The sequence below is a fragment of the Giraffa tippelskirchi genome, chromosome 13 (assembly GCF_054371585.1).
Source record: "Giraffa tippelskirchi isolate mGirTip1 chromosome 13, T2T-mGirTip1v1.2.pri, whole genome shotgun sequence".
NCBI lineage: Eukaryota > Metazoa > Chordata > Mammalia > Artiodactyla > Giraffidae > Giraffa > Giraffa tippelskirchi.
The window spans coordinates 54,401,268-54,418,099 of record NC_137287.1 but is presented as its reverse complement, the minus strand read 5'-3'; the positions used below and the strand labels follow the sequence as shown (position 1 = coordinate 54,418,099).

Below are 16,832 nucleotides of genomic sequence, written 5' to 3'. Positions count from 1 at the left end.
AAACCTAGACAGCATATTAAAAAGCAGAGATATCACTTTACTGAGAAAGGTGGGTTTAGTCAAAGCTATGGTTTTTCCAGTAGTCATGTATGGATGTGAGATTGGACTATAAAGAAGGCTGAGAGCCAAAGAATTGATGCTTTTGAACTGTGGTGTTGGAGAAGACTCTTGAGTCTCTTGGACAGCAAGATCAAACCAGTCAATCCTAAAGGAAATCAACCCTGAAAATTCACTGGAAGGACTGATGCTAAAGCTGAAGCTCCAACACTTTGGCCACCTGATGTGAAGAGCTGATTCACTGGAAAAGACTCTGATGCTAGGAAAGATTGAAGGCTAGAGGAGAAGGGGACAACAGAGGACGAGATAGTTGGATGGCATCATCAACTCAATGGACATGACCTTGAGCAAGCTCTGGGAGATGGTGAAGGACAGGGAAGCCTGGCATGCTGTAGTCCATGGGGGTCACAAAAAGTTGGACATGACTAAGCGACTATACACAACGACAACAATTGCAGAGATTCAAAACAAGAATCTAGGAGTTATGATAAATTTCTTCCTTATCCAAACAAAGAATTGGTAAGTCTACCTCCAAAATATATCTAGAATCCCATTCACTTTCCTTCTTCCAATATTATTACTAGAATAAGCTGTCTAGACTAAGCATCATCTCTTGTCTAGACCTCTGCAAAAGCCTGGTCTCTCAGCCCTCACTCTGTTCTCTTTGCAGGACTCAGAGGAGTATGCTACATACATACCATACCACGTCACATCCTTGCTTTAAGATCCTTTAGTGGCCTCCCATCGTCAGTGAGTAAAATCCGAATTTGTCACTGTGACACAAGGCCCTGCGTTATACTAAACTGCCCTTCTGCCCACATTCCAGTCACAATGGTGTCCTTCAATTCCACCACACATTCTTTCTCACCTCACAGCTGTTCTACCCATTTTCCCCTCATTTGCAATGCTCTTTCCTGCAGCTCTCTGTGCCTGACTCCTCCTCATTCTGCAGGTCTTAGCTCAAATGTTACCATCTCCAAGAAGCTTGCTTCACCCACCCTATATAAGAAAGCCACTCTCCTTCTTCCTCCTAGGTACTTGCTCTATATTATCCTATTTATTAGTTCCTTTAGAACACTGATCATATTCTCCTAACGTTCTTATTTGTTTAGCTGTAAAGAATCTGCCCGCAGTGCAAGAGAACCAGGTTCAATCCCTGGGTTGGGAAGATCCCCTGGAGAAGGAAATGGCAACCCAGGAGCCTTGCCTGGAAAATGCTATGGATAGAGGAGCCTGGTGGGTTACAGTCCATGGGGTCGCAAGAGTCGGATATGACTTAGTGACTAAACTACCACTTCATGTCTTCCCTTCCCTAAAACCATCAACTCTGAGGGATGTAACTTTGCTTGTATTATTAGTACTGTATCTCTAGCATACCAGGGTGCTTAGCACCTGGCAGGCACTCAAAAATATTTATTAACAGAATGAATAAACAAACATATGGTGATACCATTTCTTGGTCTAATTTTCATGTAAATAAAATCACTTTTTCCTTAAAAGAAAACAAGATATAAATTATTATTCCTAGGAAGTATTCTGAAATCAAAAGTATACTAAAAGCAAGCAAACTTTATCTGTATTTTCCTTTGGAACTTCTGATACTAACTTTAAAGAAAACTATTCACAATTTAAATGTGCTGATTCCAAGAAACAAGTTACCCCAAGCCACCAAGCTACATAACTTACTCTTTGAATTCTACTCTGAGTTCTGCAGTTTGACCAGATTTCAAACCAAATGAAGCACTTTGGAATGAGAACAAGCAAACGATAATGCTTCACATTTCTCCGTTATAAACTTGGTTTCCTAAAATGTGAGGATAAGGCTAAAATCCATCATCTTCTAGAAATGACTGCTCAGGTATGATAAGAAGAAGAATATGCTAAGTTTCCATTTCCCTTTCCAATTCCTAAGAATCTCACATCCTATAATAGACTTTATTCATCTTGATCCCCTTTTTCATCAATAAAACATCAGTACTAAAAGGCTATAACAACCAGGAAATAATTTTGAGCAATTTTGACTTTCCTGTAGAGAACTATTCTGGCCCACTAGTCACAAGGGAGGAGAAGCAGGGAAACTTCATAAAATCCTTCTCTTTACAATGCCAGCTTGGAGTTGCTCCAGGAGCAAGCCTTTGGGGTTCGTGTGTGTGGTATGCAGAGCAGGGAAGGGCAAAATGCATGAGAACAAATGGAAAAAGCTTACAGTGGTCCCGTACTGACTTGTCCAAGTATGGTCTGAACGTTACCACACGTATTTATACACACACACATTTACACATACTAAAAAGTGAAGAATGAAAGCATTCAGTAGAGAATTGACTGGTGCATGTGCAATGGAAACAAGGCTCCTTGGAAATTGGAAATCAGATACCTGAGAGTTTATTTAGGGATTCAAGGAAAAAGGGGAGGAAGCTGGCTTTTCAGCTACATGAAAGCTAATCATGAAGCAGAATAAATGAAATGGGATAAAATGAAACATAGATGCTGGGTCCACTGGAGCCAAAAAGTTTTCACACTATGTACACATGTTTCACACATGCAAGCCATGTAAAAATTTTAACATATCCACATAAACACAAACGGATTTATTCTATACTTTCAATTCTTCACAGACTTTGCAAAGCGAGACCTGGAGTGGATGTGTTATAAAAAAGCAGCAAATGCACACAAAGACATGACTTCCTTTTTTTCCTCATCCTTTTATAATCAATCTACCTAGAATCCAGAAAGGAATCCCTAGTAAACTGGGAAATTAATCATGTTCACCCAAAGCTTCCTATAGTGAAATTACTTCTTGTATGTACAGGGGACATGCTGACCCTCCTATCTGATCAGTGGTTACACCTAACAGGACAAACTTGCTTATAAACCACTAGGGAGCTACACAAATTCTAGGGATTTTGAAAGAATGCATAGTTTACACTGTTTCTACCCATGTCACTTTTTTGCTTTAGATTTCAACTGAAAATCACAAATATGGGTTGGCTTACCTATTTTTTTAGCTTCTTCAGCAAAGTATGGGTCATTCATATCAACATCAGAGGGAACATCATCTTCACTGGCCTCTTCAGCAAGAGCCTTAAAGATGAACATAAAAAATAAATACAGTTTATTGTAAGGACCAAAACAAATAAATGTGAAGAAAAAACTAATTTCTTTTAAATCAAGCAGTTCAATCTAAAATTAGTTTTCAAAAATGGCTAAGTTTATAAAATAACTTCTGATTAACTCTTTTGTTTGTTCAACAAATACTTATGGAATACTTTATAAATGCAGGAACTATATAGGGCCTTTGAGAGAAATGACAGTTATCAGATACATGGTTTCTGTCTTCAAAAATTTTACGATCTATTAAAAGAAATTAGCCACATAAACAAAGGTATGGTGGTGGTTTAGTTGCTAAGTTGTGTCTGACTCTTTTTGATCCCATGGACGGTAGCCTGTCAGGCTCCTCTGTCCATGGGATTCTCCAGGCAAGAAAACTGGAGTGGGCTGCCATTCCCTTCTCCAGAGGATCTTCCCGACCCAGGGATTGAACCTGGGTCTCCTGCACTGCAGGCAGATTCTTTACTGACTAAGCTATGAGGGAAGCCCTAAACACCAAAGGTATATAGTAACAATAATTCAATATAAGAAGTTCCAGAAGAGACAAAAATAAAACACATTCAAGGAAAAGAATACTTTTAGATGGGTGATCAGTGAAGAGAGGTAGCCTTATCTCTCACTAAATTGAGAAATGGCAGTGGTTAACAACAGCATGAAGTAGTGCACTGTGGAAGCCTGGCAGGCTGCAGTCCATGGGGTCACAAAGAATCAGACATGACTTAGCGACTGAACAAGTGCATTGTGGGTTATCTTTCAAATCATTATTTAATGCAATTTATCTGCTGGTTAACTAAAGAAAATGATTCTTTGTTATGAAATTTCAAAAATACAAAAGCAGTAAGGAAGATATAATGAACTTCCTGTTCTCATCACCCAATTTCAACAATTACTTTGTTTTATCTATAATCCATGCTGGAAAACTTCTGTACTAATTTTAAGCACATCAACTGGTTACATTTTCCCTAATCAAATTTGAACAGTTTACTAAATTAGTATATTTAAGTTAAAAAAAAATCAAGTCTATAAAGTAAACAGAATATATGCAAACTAAGATCAGACTAACCAGATGGAGTTTATCCCCAAGAATCTGCAAAAAGAGTTGTTTTAAGAAAAACATTTAGAATGCACATTGCTAAACATTATTCTACATGCTGAAGAATACCCGCCAAACCCTAAAGAATGTTCATTTTGGTATTACTATCCTTTTAAGAACAAGGACTTCTAAGAATTTTTCACCAAATTATTATAATCGGTTTAGCAGTAATATGATGTTTATAGCAAAGATTCTAAAATACTTATATATCTAACTACATATTTATTTACATACTTTTAAAACTGTTCTTTTAGATCTAATTCACAGCTGTATCAACTACGGCAAATAAACATGTATTCATTTCTTCAGTAATAATCTCTCAGTATCAAACTGAAGTGACAAAGAGTTGGGGGAAAAATATTTTTAACCTGAATTCTTCAGATTCTCCTGTGTGTGGAGAATCTCGTGAGATGGAAGAGATCTGCTGAATCACCAACTCCAGCACTCAGTCTAGAACAAACTGAGCACTCAACAAACCTATTTTAATATCATTGATAAAACTAGTCCCGTCTAAGCTCAATAAAGGGAAAGGGTAAAAGCACAAGATAATATCAAAGTACCAATCAAATGAAAATCAAAGACAACAGCTGCTAAATGTCTCACAGAAGAGTGACTACTTTATTGATCCCATGAAGACCCACTTGTAAGTCTTCCATTAAACTGATGGCTTAATAACTTGTGGAATTATTCCATTTTAAAGATATTGTACTGCCTGGGAGAGGCAGAATATCAATGCAGGCAGGGCTCTGACCTCATGTCCTCATTTTTCTATCCATTTCCAGAAACACTGAATATAACAGGAGTACAAAAATCACTCCACTGCATCATTCAATTCTGTAGCCCTCTTTCAATTCTGTAGTTGTTGTACAGTACAGAGAGAAACAATACAGTGCAGTAGAAAGAGCACTGGAGCAAGAGATCTGGATTCTGGCATCAGCCTGGCAATTAACGAGGTGCATATTCTCAGATGAATCACTTCATTTTCCACAACTATCAATATAAAACATCAGGGTTGGACTAAAAGTAATCATCTAAGATTCCTCAGGCTGTAAAATTCTCTGACTACTGATATAACCTTAAGATAAAGAATGAACTGCTAGGATGCTGTATTTCATTGACAAGACAGAATATTTTTATTGGCAGGAACCCTAAGTATCTCTGTTATTACCAAGGACTCTAACTCTGCAAAGGTGTTATTTCTGCATCATGGGAGTCAAATCAGATTTTTCACAGACAACATATTATCACAGACAAAATATCTTCAAAAAAGGGATCTAATGACAATATGATGTTAAAAGATCTATACACAAATATTCAAAAGTGAAAAATGCATCTTGCGAAATACACAGAAAAAATTTCATTCATTCTGAAAATGTCTCTCTATATATCCTCAAGTAAAAATGTCTGACTGTACCTCTCTTTCTCACAAACACAGAACAGAATCAAACTGTCTTACATCTAGAAATCAACTAAATTATGCCTTTTATTGAGGTAGCACATAAATGTAAAATATTAGAGCACAGCAGTTACAATGGCTCTGGGCTTTTACAGGTTTTATGCATCATTGTGTAGCCTTGTAGAAAACACTTAACCTACCCCAGTGAGTGGTTACATTATGAGATAATGGGTGCAAAGCACTGGTACCTTCTCATACTTAGTGGCTGTTCAATAATTATTCAATCATATTTATTGATACCTTTTGTTTCTTTTTCAGTCTTTTTTTCTCTTTCTTCTTCTCTAAAAACTGTTCCCAAGGGGTCAGTTTATCCTTTCCTTCCAATTTGTTTTTGACCATCTCTTCTGCACTTTCTTTAAGGCCTAAGGGAAAATATAAATAGTTTAGTTTAAAATGTTTTATCTTCACTCACTTAAAAATGTAATTAATCAAAAAAGATTATTTTAATATATTTACTAGAGAAACAAGAAAAAATGCAATACTCCAGTGTCACAGAGTAACATAGTATCAACCTACATCAAAGCTATTTACTAAAAACAAACAACTATAAACCTAACCAAACCAAAATAGATAAAACAAACTAACCCAGCAGCTAAATATATGGTCAAACTACTAAAGAAAACTCCTTTATCTAGGCTCAAACTTTATTTCTTGGTATTGAATTTAACCACTTGATACTTTAAAGGTAACTGGTCTTTAACAGTTATTTCTACTTGCTTCTGTTGCCCAAGTAAAAGCTTATATTCCCTGGAAACTATAGGTGACTAACAAAAACTGATTAGTATAAGGCAATCTCTGTGGAAATACCCCAGGAGGAAAGAATTCATTTAATTTCTTATCAAGGACTCATTCTGTGAGTACACATCTTTAAGATCAAAAGGGCCATCAAGTTCAGATTCCGCTTTGTATGGTTTAAGTTCTTTCAGTGATGTTATTCGCTCTTATAGGGTTCTTGTTCCTTATATTCTGCGGTTCCTGAAATGTCTCTCGGTGGCTAATGCAATAATTAGAGAGGGATGAGAAGAAAGAAAAAGCCCCAAGGCTGATCTCTCAGTTCATGAAGACCTTACTACTGCCACAGTAAAGGAAATTTGATGATTGTGTTATCACCTTTGATAAAACAAATGTTTATTTTGGAGTATTTTTGGAAGGTCATGTTCAGTTTGGAAAGAGGGGTCTTTAATATTTGGAGAACACAAAATCCATTACAGAATTAATGGAATGTTTCGAGAGACAAGGTCAATCCAGATCATCTTCCCAGATACATTCTAAATTCTAAGAAAGTGAAAACCATTCTAAGGATATAATTCCCTTCCCTGATGAGTGTACTGAGACTGAGGATATTCAGCAACTTGCCTAAGAACACAGAATAAGTAAGCTATACACAGTTAGACTTTTAACTCCTAATTATCCTCTATACTATTACCAGATACATCTAAAATGCTGGTTTGATCGAGAATAAAGAAATGCATAGTCCACAAGTAAAATCTAAAGCTTTGGGTCTCAGGTTCCTTATCTGCAAAGTGAGGCTGGGCTGGATCAGAAGCATACAACTTCCTCCTCCCACATATACTGTTTTTCCTCTTAAAGAAAATATCTGGTAAAAGTCCGAATGCACAAAAGAACTGAAAGTCATACTCTGGATCCTAAGCCCCAAAGAATAGCATGAAACAGCCGGAACAGATGATTTCAAAGGTCCCCTCTTTGGCTTATAAACTGAGACAATCTCTAAATTTCTATAACTTAGCAAAGCATTAAGGTATATGCATACTCAAGGTTACTTAGATTAGTTTTTATGATATATTACTGGTATGTCTGATTTATGAGAATACTCTCCGATTTATGGGATGCCAAATCAGAAACTCAAGTCTCAATTCAAAAATGTTTCTTGTAAGAAAAACACAGTTCACTTTACTAAGCAATTTTCAGGAGAAACATGAACTGTAGAAAACATGTCCAGACCTCTGACTGAATCAACAGATACATAGCACCTGAGGAAATGTAAACTTGGGTACTCACTTAGGAGAAAGCAGCAAATCCTGACAAAACAAGCTGATTTCAAATAGCAAAATAAAATAACTTACATATTATGCCTGTGGGTCAGCACACAGTCCAGTCTCAAATTCTAAATGTACAGTACTGTTATTAAATATGTTTAAATAATAATCCTTAAGGTATTCTACTACAGTTTCCTCAAACATGAAGAAAGATTTTACTACTCCAAAATACTAAATTAAGCAATATATTTAGAGTCCCCCACTCCCACCTCACCAAAATGTATTCTCTGGTTAATTTTAATCCTTGAAACATTTAACTCCACTCCTATCTCACCATGATGTTAAGAAAGATGTTTCTTTTACACGACTAGACCACTGGTTTAATGGGTCTCAATCTATATGAACTACTCCAATGTGACAACTGGGTCCTGACATGGACCCATGTCAGGTTATCTTCACTGGGGGACATGGATATCCTTATAATTTGATAAGCACTATGGAATCTCTCTCTGAAACACTGTACTAGAAAAACTTGTCTACAATGTTAAAAAGTTTATAGATCATCAACATTCATTTCTGTGGAAGGACCCAAAGGGCTTCAGGCAAACAGCATTAAGGGGCAACAAAGGTCTTGAGGAAGGCGGGATTCTGTCTCCCACAACTTCAAGACTTACTGGCCCTGACATTTGTAGGCACTACATGAAGGTTTCTTATTTCAGCATGACTGTCATTTTGGACCAGATAATTCTCTGTTGTGAAGGACTATCTTGTGCACTGTAGGATGTTAAGCAATGCATCTGGTCTATCTACACTAGCTACCAGTAGCCCCAGTCATGAAAATCAAAAATTTCTCCAAAATTTCCAGTGTCCTCTTGGGGAGAAAAATCTCAACTCAGTGGTTCTGAGTTGAGAACCACTGTTCTTGACAATGATTAGAAGTCACTTCTGAAAAGAAGGGCTGTATTTCAATATTTGTGTCACATAAATTATGTATTATCTTATTTGGTAGTTGATTATAATTGTCTTTCCTACTTTAGCAATTTCAACTGAGTTATGCCTTTTCTTTCAACCAGAACAAAGGCTGCTAAAGTCACCTACTTTTGTAACCCGTAATATTTAGCATAGTGCCAGACACATAGTAAGTACTTAATAAGCACTTAATTGATCTGTCTTGAAGAAAGAATTCTTATTTCAAGCCAAGTGTTTGATCTTTCATGTTTGGAACATAGTCTCTCCAACAGAAAATGAATCAAAACTTTAGGCTCTAAATAAATGGCCTTTATCCCAAAGTGGTTCATGCAATTTTTTTTTTTTTTTTTTTAAGGAACTACAGCTCTAGAATAATTCTTGGGAAATATTTTTCTGGTATTTAGTTTGTTTATAACAATAAAGAAATAACATCTTCAGTTAAATCCAGTCTGAAATTTTTTGCCTGGCTCTCACTTAATACACTAAAATAGTAGAACGACAAACACATTGCAATGAATTAATACACCACCACGATAACTTAAAAATGCTTTGTTCTTGCTGTCATCATGAGGTCATTTAAATCTCTTGCCACAGATCACAGCTGTTTATATTCTAAATTCTTAAAAATATGCCCATCCCAGAAGCTTCTTGGCATAAGCACAAGAACATTCTTCAGACAGTTTTAGCCTCATTTGAGAGCAGCCACTATGTGACTGAAAAACAACTTTATTATAAATGTCTAATTTTGTGCAAGTTTGTTTTTTAAAAATTTTAAGCATATAGTCAAGGGCTGTTGAATTAGTTAAAAATAACATTAATAATCCTACAAATAAGGGGTGAGATACTCTTTAAAACCAACCATGAACACAGATGACTCAATTTTAACAATAATAATTTAAGTGCAATTTATTCAGAATTATTTTGGCAGTTTGCATATACACAAAAATACTTTCCAATATTCTTTCAAAAGCCACTAAAATAAGAGTATACATTTCTTCTGACCTAGCTCACTTCAAATTCTGAAAAGTCTTCAAAGGGCAGGACATGAATAGTAACTTATAATAACTCAACTAGGTACTATAGTTGGTTTTGTTTATAAAAATAAAATAAATATTTTAAGATTTCTGATATAGGCTGAAACTGGCACTTTTTAAAAATGTATGTGAGAACTCAGGGTCCACTGAAAATATTTATGAACACTTATGGTTCAATCTTTATTTATGTATGTTGTATGTTTAAATCAGGCCATGGTAACACTCAATTCCAAAAGTAGCTCCTAAAATGTAACTACCATCACCAACTGAGCTCCCAACAAGGAATTCACTCTGGGTGTAAGGGTTTTTAGAGGAAAATAACCAGCCATGCCCTGAGGAACAATGACATCAAAAATATCCCTTCAAACTGGTCAGTTTTCTCCAATGGTGGGGGGAGAGAGAGATTTACTTATCCTTCAAGTATATCAGATATGCAAAACTACAAATCTTTGTAATGAGAAAGATGAAGATGTGAAGTGTTTTGAACTTGGTTTAAGATTTGTTTGTAACAAGAACTTGTTTAGAACATTGTTCACAATTTGGTTCATAATCTGAACTTCTGTAACTCTTTTTCTCCTAAACTCTTACAGTATATATTCTTTTATTCTGCTCTATTTAACACAGTTGCAACTTTACATTTATTTGTGTGATTTTTTTTTTTTAAACTATTATTAATGGCTATCTCCCTTACTAGGTTGCAAGCTCCATGACGGTAGAGGCTACAGCTTGCTTTTTTTTTTTTTTTACCCCAAAAAGGCAACCCTATGCTAGTGGAGGGCCTATTACATAGCACATGCTCTGTTGAATGAATGCAAGCGCAACTGAAAGGATACACAAGTCAAATTTGTTCCCAACCTTACAGACAGGGAGCAATAATTAATGAAATTAAAAAGCAAAATAACAACTAGCCCTGGGAACAATAGTAAATAATAGAATTTACCAATCAGCCAGACAGAGCCAACAAAAGCTATTTGTATGCACTTAACACTGTCAGAATACTGTTACATCTACTACATGGAAACAACCCAGACAGAAAGATAAGATAGTAGTATAGGTAAGCTACTTCAACTGGAAGGCTTCTCATATAACACTTAATTCTGTTTGTCCTAAAAAAGTCAATGAGGTGTTCAAAGAAGACATTCCAAAATATGCACTAAATGAATAAATATTAATGTTTTTTTATTGTTGTTCACTGTCTAAAAGCCATTTCAGTGGGTAGCAACTGGTTTACATTTGCCTTGAATTTGAGCTTATCATCCTCTACCCTCTTCTGAAACCCCTTTTACTCTCCCATAGAAGGATGTCTTCCATTTGCAAGTACATTCATTTCACTGTGAACCGAGCTGTCCCTGCTTCTTAGAATCAAATGTTCTTACAAAGCTGACTTCAAATACAAGACATTTGGGCTTCATTAGGAAACTATTGTTTCCAGTATTTGTCTGTACTTTATTTGTATGTTGTTTTTGCCTTTCAAGTAGCTTGTGATCACAATGTACATAACAGCAAGCTGTCCTTAATATTCACAGAGTAAAATTCTGGCCAAGTCTGATGAAGCCATTCTGTTCTTTAATTTGTGGCAAAGAAGACTGAAGAACTACTTGTTCTATTGTCACTTTTTATACATAATATTTACAGACAAGGTAGAAAATAAATGAAAACTTAAATGAATGGCTAAGACATACGGAAGCTGAGGCAATTTTTTGGAATCTGGTCAAAATAAGAAAGCTCAAAGAGAAATCTTAAACTAGCTTAGAAGTAGGGATTTTCCTTGGGGACATACACTAATCTGCTCGGTTCAGCATGGATCTTGGTTTTAACGGGCTGCTAGCCAAGGAGGAAGGGGACTGAGTTTGGAGCTCGATCTGATTGCAGTCCTCAGCAGAGACCACCACCATGAAGCCAGGGTCCTTTAGGAGATGATGCTTCTCCTCCAATGGTTTAGAAGGAATACATGCCTTTCTTGGCTTTGGCCATGGGCAGAACAAAAGAAGTAAAAACATACTTTCTCCCTCAGAGAATTTATAACCACAGGCCCTCACATCCATGGGTTTGTGGCTAGGAGTCACACTATTTGTGCGGCTCCAAAGCCCTAATCCAAAAATTTGATTTCAATTGGTCCAGGATTGGGAGTGCCCTTAGGTACCTGGCAAATACTCTCTAAAAGAAGCATGTTTTTTTGACTCAGGCCTCTAAGAATTCCCATAGGTAAAGAAAGATCCAAGAACAATGAGATCATAATCAAAATTCAATATGAACCAGAGTAAACTGAAACAAAATAAGTCAGACCTACAAAGACTAAAGATTTTGGAATTATACAGAATATAAAGTCACCACATTTTAGAGAAACAAAAGAAATTAAAAGATAAGATTATTAAAGGTATAAGACAGATTAGAGGAAGGAAAAAACTTCCAGAAATGAAAAACAACTGAAATTATAAAGTCAACCAAGATAAACAGCATACAGAGCTAAAGAAAAAATTAATGAACTGAAAGAAAGAACTGAAGAAATTACCCAGCACGCTGCACAACAGACTCAAAGGTATGGAAACTATGAGTTAGATTCAGAATGAGAATGTACCACACATATCAAATGGGATTCTCAGAAGGAGAAAATAAAGATGACAGATAGGTAATATTTTAAGAGAAAAGGGCTGAGAAGTTTTCGGAATGTTTAAATGAATGGGGAGTTACTGATCTTCAGAATTCTGAGTATCCAATTAATTCTAAGCAAGATTAAAGCTACAAAGCAAAAAATGACCTAGATATATACCATAGTGAAACTCTAGAGTACTGAAGTATTTTAAAAGCCAGGGACAGAGACAGCACTGTGGAATAAGGTCAACTCAACCATTCACAGGGTTCAGAAGTGGGCCCCTGGGCCCTGGGATTGAAACAGCCTATTCTTTAGTTACACTGGCCCCACCTGTAAACTCACATCAAGAGGAGTCAAGGGGAAGCCTTGAATGTAAAGTAAACATGCCCCTTCCCAGAAAAGGATTAAGAGGTGACTAGGTTGGCATATAATCAAAGCTATGGTTTTTCCAGTAGTCATGTCTGGCTATGAGAGCTGGACAATAAAAAAGGCTAAGCGCTGAAGAATTGATGCTGACTCAATGGACATGAGTTTGAGCAAACTCCAGGAGATGGTGAAGGACAGGGAAGCCTGGCGTGCTGCAGTCCAAGGGGTCGCAAAGAGTCAGGCATGACTGGGCGATTGAACAACAAGGTTGGTGCATCCATGGCAACAACAGATACTCTTCCCTCCCTAATCCTCAACACTCACAGCCTCACCACAGTCTAATTCTCGCAAGTTACCCACACACCCACTCCTCTGTCACATCTCCCTCTCCCTTCAATTCTCTATCACTAAGTTCTCCAGAATTTATGGTACATCATCAGCAAAACCCCGTTGTATCTCTCAACGTCTGCTTCATCTTCTTGCTGTAACTGAAACCTGGCTCTCCCCTGAAGGGTCTGCACAAGGCAGCACTTTCAAGCACTTGTTGCTCATGGTGGTGGGGGTATTTGGTTTCTTCAGAGAGCAGTCACCAACTGGCCTAGGGCAAGGGTGGATGTATGAATCAGCAAAGCTCTATCCAGTTTTAGAAAGTGTTAGTGGACCAGGGTTAGGCAGAGCAACTTACTGACCAATAAATCAGGGACCCAATCAATAGATGCTTACAGGTTTGAAACTCTGGTACCTGACAGGTGGTATGACTGAGTTCTGGGAGTAAGGAGAGATTTATTCTATAAAAAGAATTTAAAAGATCTGCCATGCAGAACAAGTTGAAATTGAATTCCTACCTTGTATCATAAAAAAAAAAAAATCAACTCTTGATGAATCAAGGACTTAAAAGTTAAAAATCAGCCCCAAATCATACAAATCCACCCTCCACATCAATGTTAATAAAGTTAAGAGCTTTACCATAGAATTCACCCATTTAAAGAATATAACTTGATGGTCTTTAGTGCATTCACAGATGTGTGCAACCATCACCACAGTCAATTTTAGAACATTTAATTCTTCTCAAAAAGGAATCTCTCTCTCTTCATGTTCCTTCAGGTTGAAGTGTTCAAGTCCCTCTCTTCAGGTTGAAGTGTTCAAGATACTTCAACACTGACCACCCCTCAACCACTAATCTATTTCTTGTCTCTATGGTTTGTGCTGGATATTTAAGATAAAATATGTGCCATTTTGTGCCTGGCTTCTTTCACTTAGCATAATACTTTCAAAGTTCATTCACTTCATAGCATGCATCAGTACTTCATTCTTTATATGCACCCATACTTTTTAGAAATACTTAACAAATGAGATGAAAACATATACAATGGAAAGCAAAGGAGTGAATGCTGAAATCTGGACGATGGTTATTCTTAGGTAATGAGAAGCAGGAGAGAGCAAATGGATGGATTTATAAGTTGTTGCACAATTCTAGTTTTTGTAGTGTTTTCACTTATTATTTACTAAAATAAATAAAAGAGAGCCATGCTGGATCAATGATAAGAGTGTCCTAATCCAAAGACTGTAATTAATGAACTGACATGAACTAGAGGTTCATAAGAATAAAAGGACATATTTAGAATATTTGACTCTACCACTTTTGTTCTTCAAAGAACATTATAAAGGGAATAAAAAGGAAAATCACCAACTAGAAAAAGTTATGTGCAAAATATACAGCTGATAAAAGATGAGCCCAAAATATAGGAAGAATGCCAAATACAGGAAGAATTCTTAAGAATCACTAAAGCACAAAGAACACTACATTAAAAATGATACCAAAAGACATGAATAGATATTTCACAGATAAGAAAGCAGGAAAAAAATGTTTCTTTCATTAGTAATTAGGCAAATGTCTGAGCAATCCTTTAAAAACATGTCAGGCCCTATCATCTCCATTTCCCATTGCCTTTCCAGTACAAGCTAAAGACCATCAGAGGCCCTTTGTGATCTGGCCACCTCTCTGCCCTCACCTACTACTATCCACTCCCTGGCTCATTTTGCCTATTACTGAACAAATCAGAAATGCTTTCCCCTCAGGGTTTTTGCATTTATTGCTTCCTCTGCCTGAAATGTGCTTTCCCAGGATAACACATAAGGTACAACATACTTCCCATTAAGTCTTTGTACAAATGTCATTTTCTCAATGAAGCCTTCCCTGGCTGTCCTGTTTAAATTGCTACCCACTCCCACCCCTGAACTTCCTATGCCCTATCCAGGTCTTATCCTTTTGCTCCCAGAGCCCTTAACCATCATCTGATTATTTTACCCATTTATTAGTTTACTAATTCCCTTCCTCCCCCTTCTCCCTCAACGCACACACTAAAATGGAGGACTCCACAAAGGCCTCGTCTGTTTTGTTCAGTGCTATTAGAGAAGAGTTTGGCACACATAGCAGGAGCTCAACTAATTTTTGAGCCTAACACACAAATTAAAACCATAATGAAACACCATTACTTATATACTCAATTGGCAAAAAAATCACCCAACAATTATCGATTAACAGTGAAGATAAAGAGTAAAACTTACAGTTAGAGTAAAACTCTACAAGCACCCAGGAAAACAATCTGGCATGACCTTGTTAAGGTAACTGTGAGTATGCTATACAACCAAGAAATCTGACACATATCCAAGAAGTTCTATATATACCTTGGTGACAAGTCCAAGAATATTGACAAAGACACTGCTTATAAAAGCAAAATACCACAATAGCCAGCAACAGAACAGATATATCTATAAAGGAATTCTATGTAGCAGTGAAAATTAATGGACCATGTCCTCACATATGGATTATGGATAACTCTGAAAATAAAATGTTAAGAGCAAAAAGAAACTGAGAGAATACATAGAGGATGCTTCTATAAACTTCAAAATTAATACAACTAAATAAAGACTTTAGGATACATGCATGAGTGGTAAAAACTATTATATAGAAAACAGAAATGATTAACATGGAATGCAGTTTCACATTTTCTTCTAGGAGAAGGAAGAGGGGGTAACAGAGGGACTGCAGACATTGGTGATGTTCTTTCTTAAGCTGGATACACAGGTATTCATTTAATTTTTTTCCTTTAAACTGTATACATACACTGTGTTTACCTTTTGTGTCTATGTTTTTCCCCACAATAAAGTGTAAAAAAAAGGGAGTGTGTGTATGTTCACTCTTTGACAACTATGTGCTGATAAACTGGCTTTCACTAACCTTTGTCATTTAATTACCATCAAAATAATAGGTACTTAAACTCAGATTTTCTGATGTAAGCCCTCTGTGCTCTTTCCACGATCACAGTAAACTACTAATGCTATCCCAAACTTCATTATAAGAAGGTCACAATCTATACACTTGTTTTTTAAATCCACCTGTAAACTAGTGGTCTGAAACTAAGGTGTCTGTTTTCCTCCCTGGGAGAGACTATAGAAGCTACTAACATAAGGGCATTTTGAGGCTGCAGTACAACCAAAATAGCATTTCTAAATCAATTAAACGAAAAAACCCTGTCTTTAAGAAAAATGAAAAGAAATGAAAAGCACTTTGGCCTCACTAGCATTTAACAAGCTAGATTTTTCTTGCTGCTGCACTCTTAAGAATTTTCTTCTACCTTTACTGGGATGAGTTTATATAAGTAAACTGTAATTCTGACTAGACTACTGTTAAAAAGACTTCCCAAATAACTATTAGGAAAGCAGTGTATTCTCAACCTTTTTCCTATTATGATAGATATAAAAAATAATGCTGTACAGCACAATGGAGTAAACGGAAGAGACAACCAGAGAAGCAAACAAAGCTGGGGTCTCTGGTTGGCCTCAAGGAAAAAGGGATCAATACTTGGGCAAATCAGTAACTCACAGGTGGTATGTTGGGTGGGAAGCTCTGAAGCAGAGTATTATTTAAGGTTTACTCTTTCAACGTTTCTAATATTTGCCATTACCCCAGATCTTATTTCACTGGCAATGTCCTCTACTGCAACATTGAAAAAATTATAGAACGAGAGTTAACAGAGAATGAAAGTAACATTAAAATTTAGAAAATTTAGGACTTCGATTTATATCCATGGCTGCTTTTTATAAGCGAGCATTGTTGCAATTCTTAGGGATTCTCTATTGACAGAAATCTACTAAC

At 36.5% G+C, this 16,832-nt stretch overlaps 1 protein-coding gene across 4 annotated transcripts in view; it reads right to left on the bottom strand.

Moving 5' to 3' along the window:
* The window catches only part of ESF1 (ESF1 nucleolar pre-rRNA processing protein), a 52,811-nt gene that overhangs the window by 10,105 nt on the left and 25,874 nt on the right, over nt 1-16,832 (bottom strand). For all 4 annotated transcript variants that reach the window (XM_081556521.1, XM_081556522.1, XM_081556523.1 and 1 more), the window contains 2 exons: nt 5,955-6,076; nt 3,051-3,138 (listed from right to left, as the gene is read on the bottom strand). In XM_081556521.1, the coding sequence (XP_081412647.1) occupies nt 3,051-3,138; nt 5,955-6,076 (210 nt within the window). The remainder of the gene's footprint in view (nt 1-3,050; nt 3,139-5,954; nt 6,077-16,832) is intronic.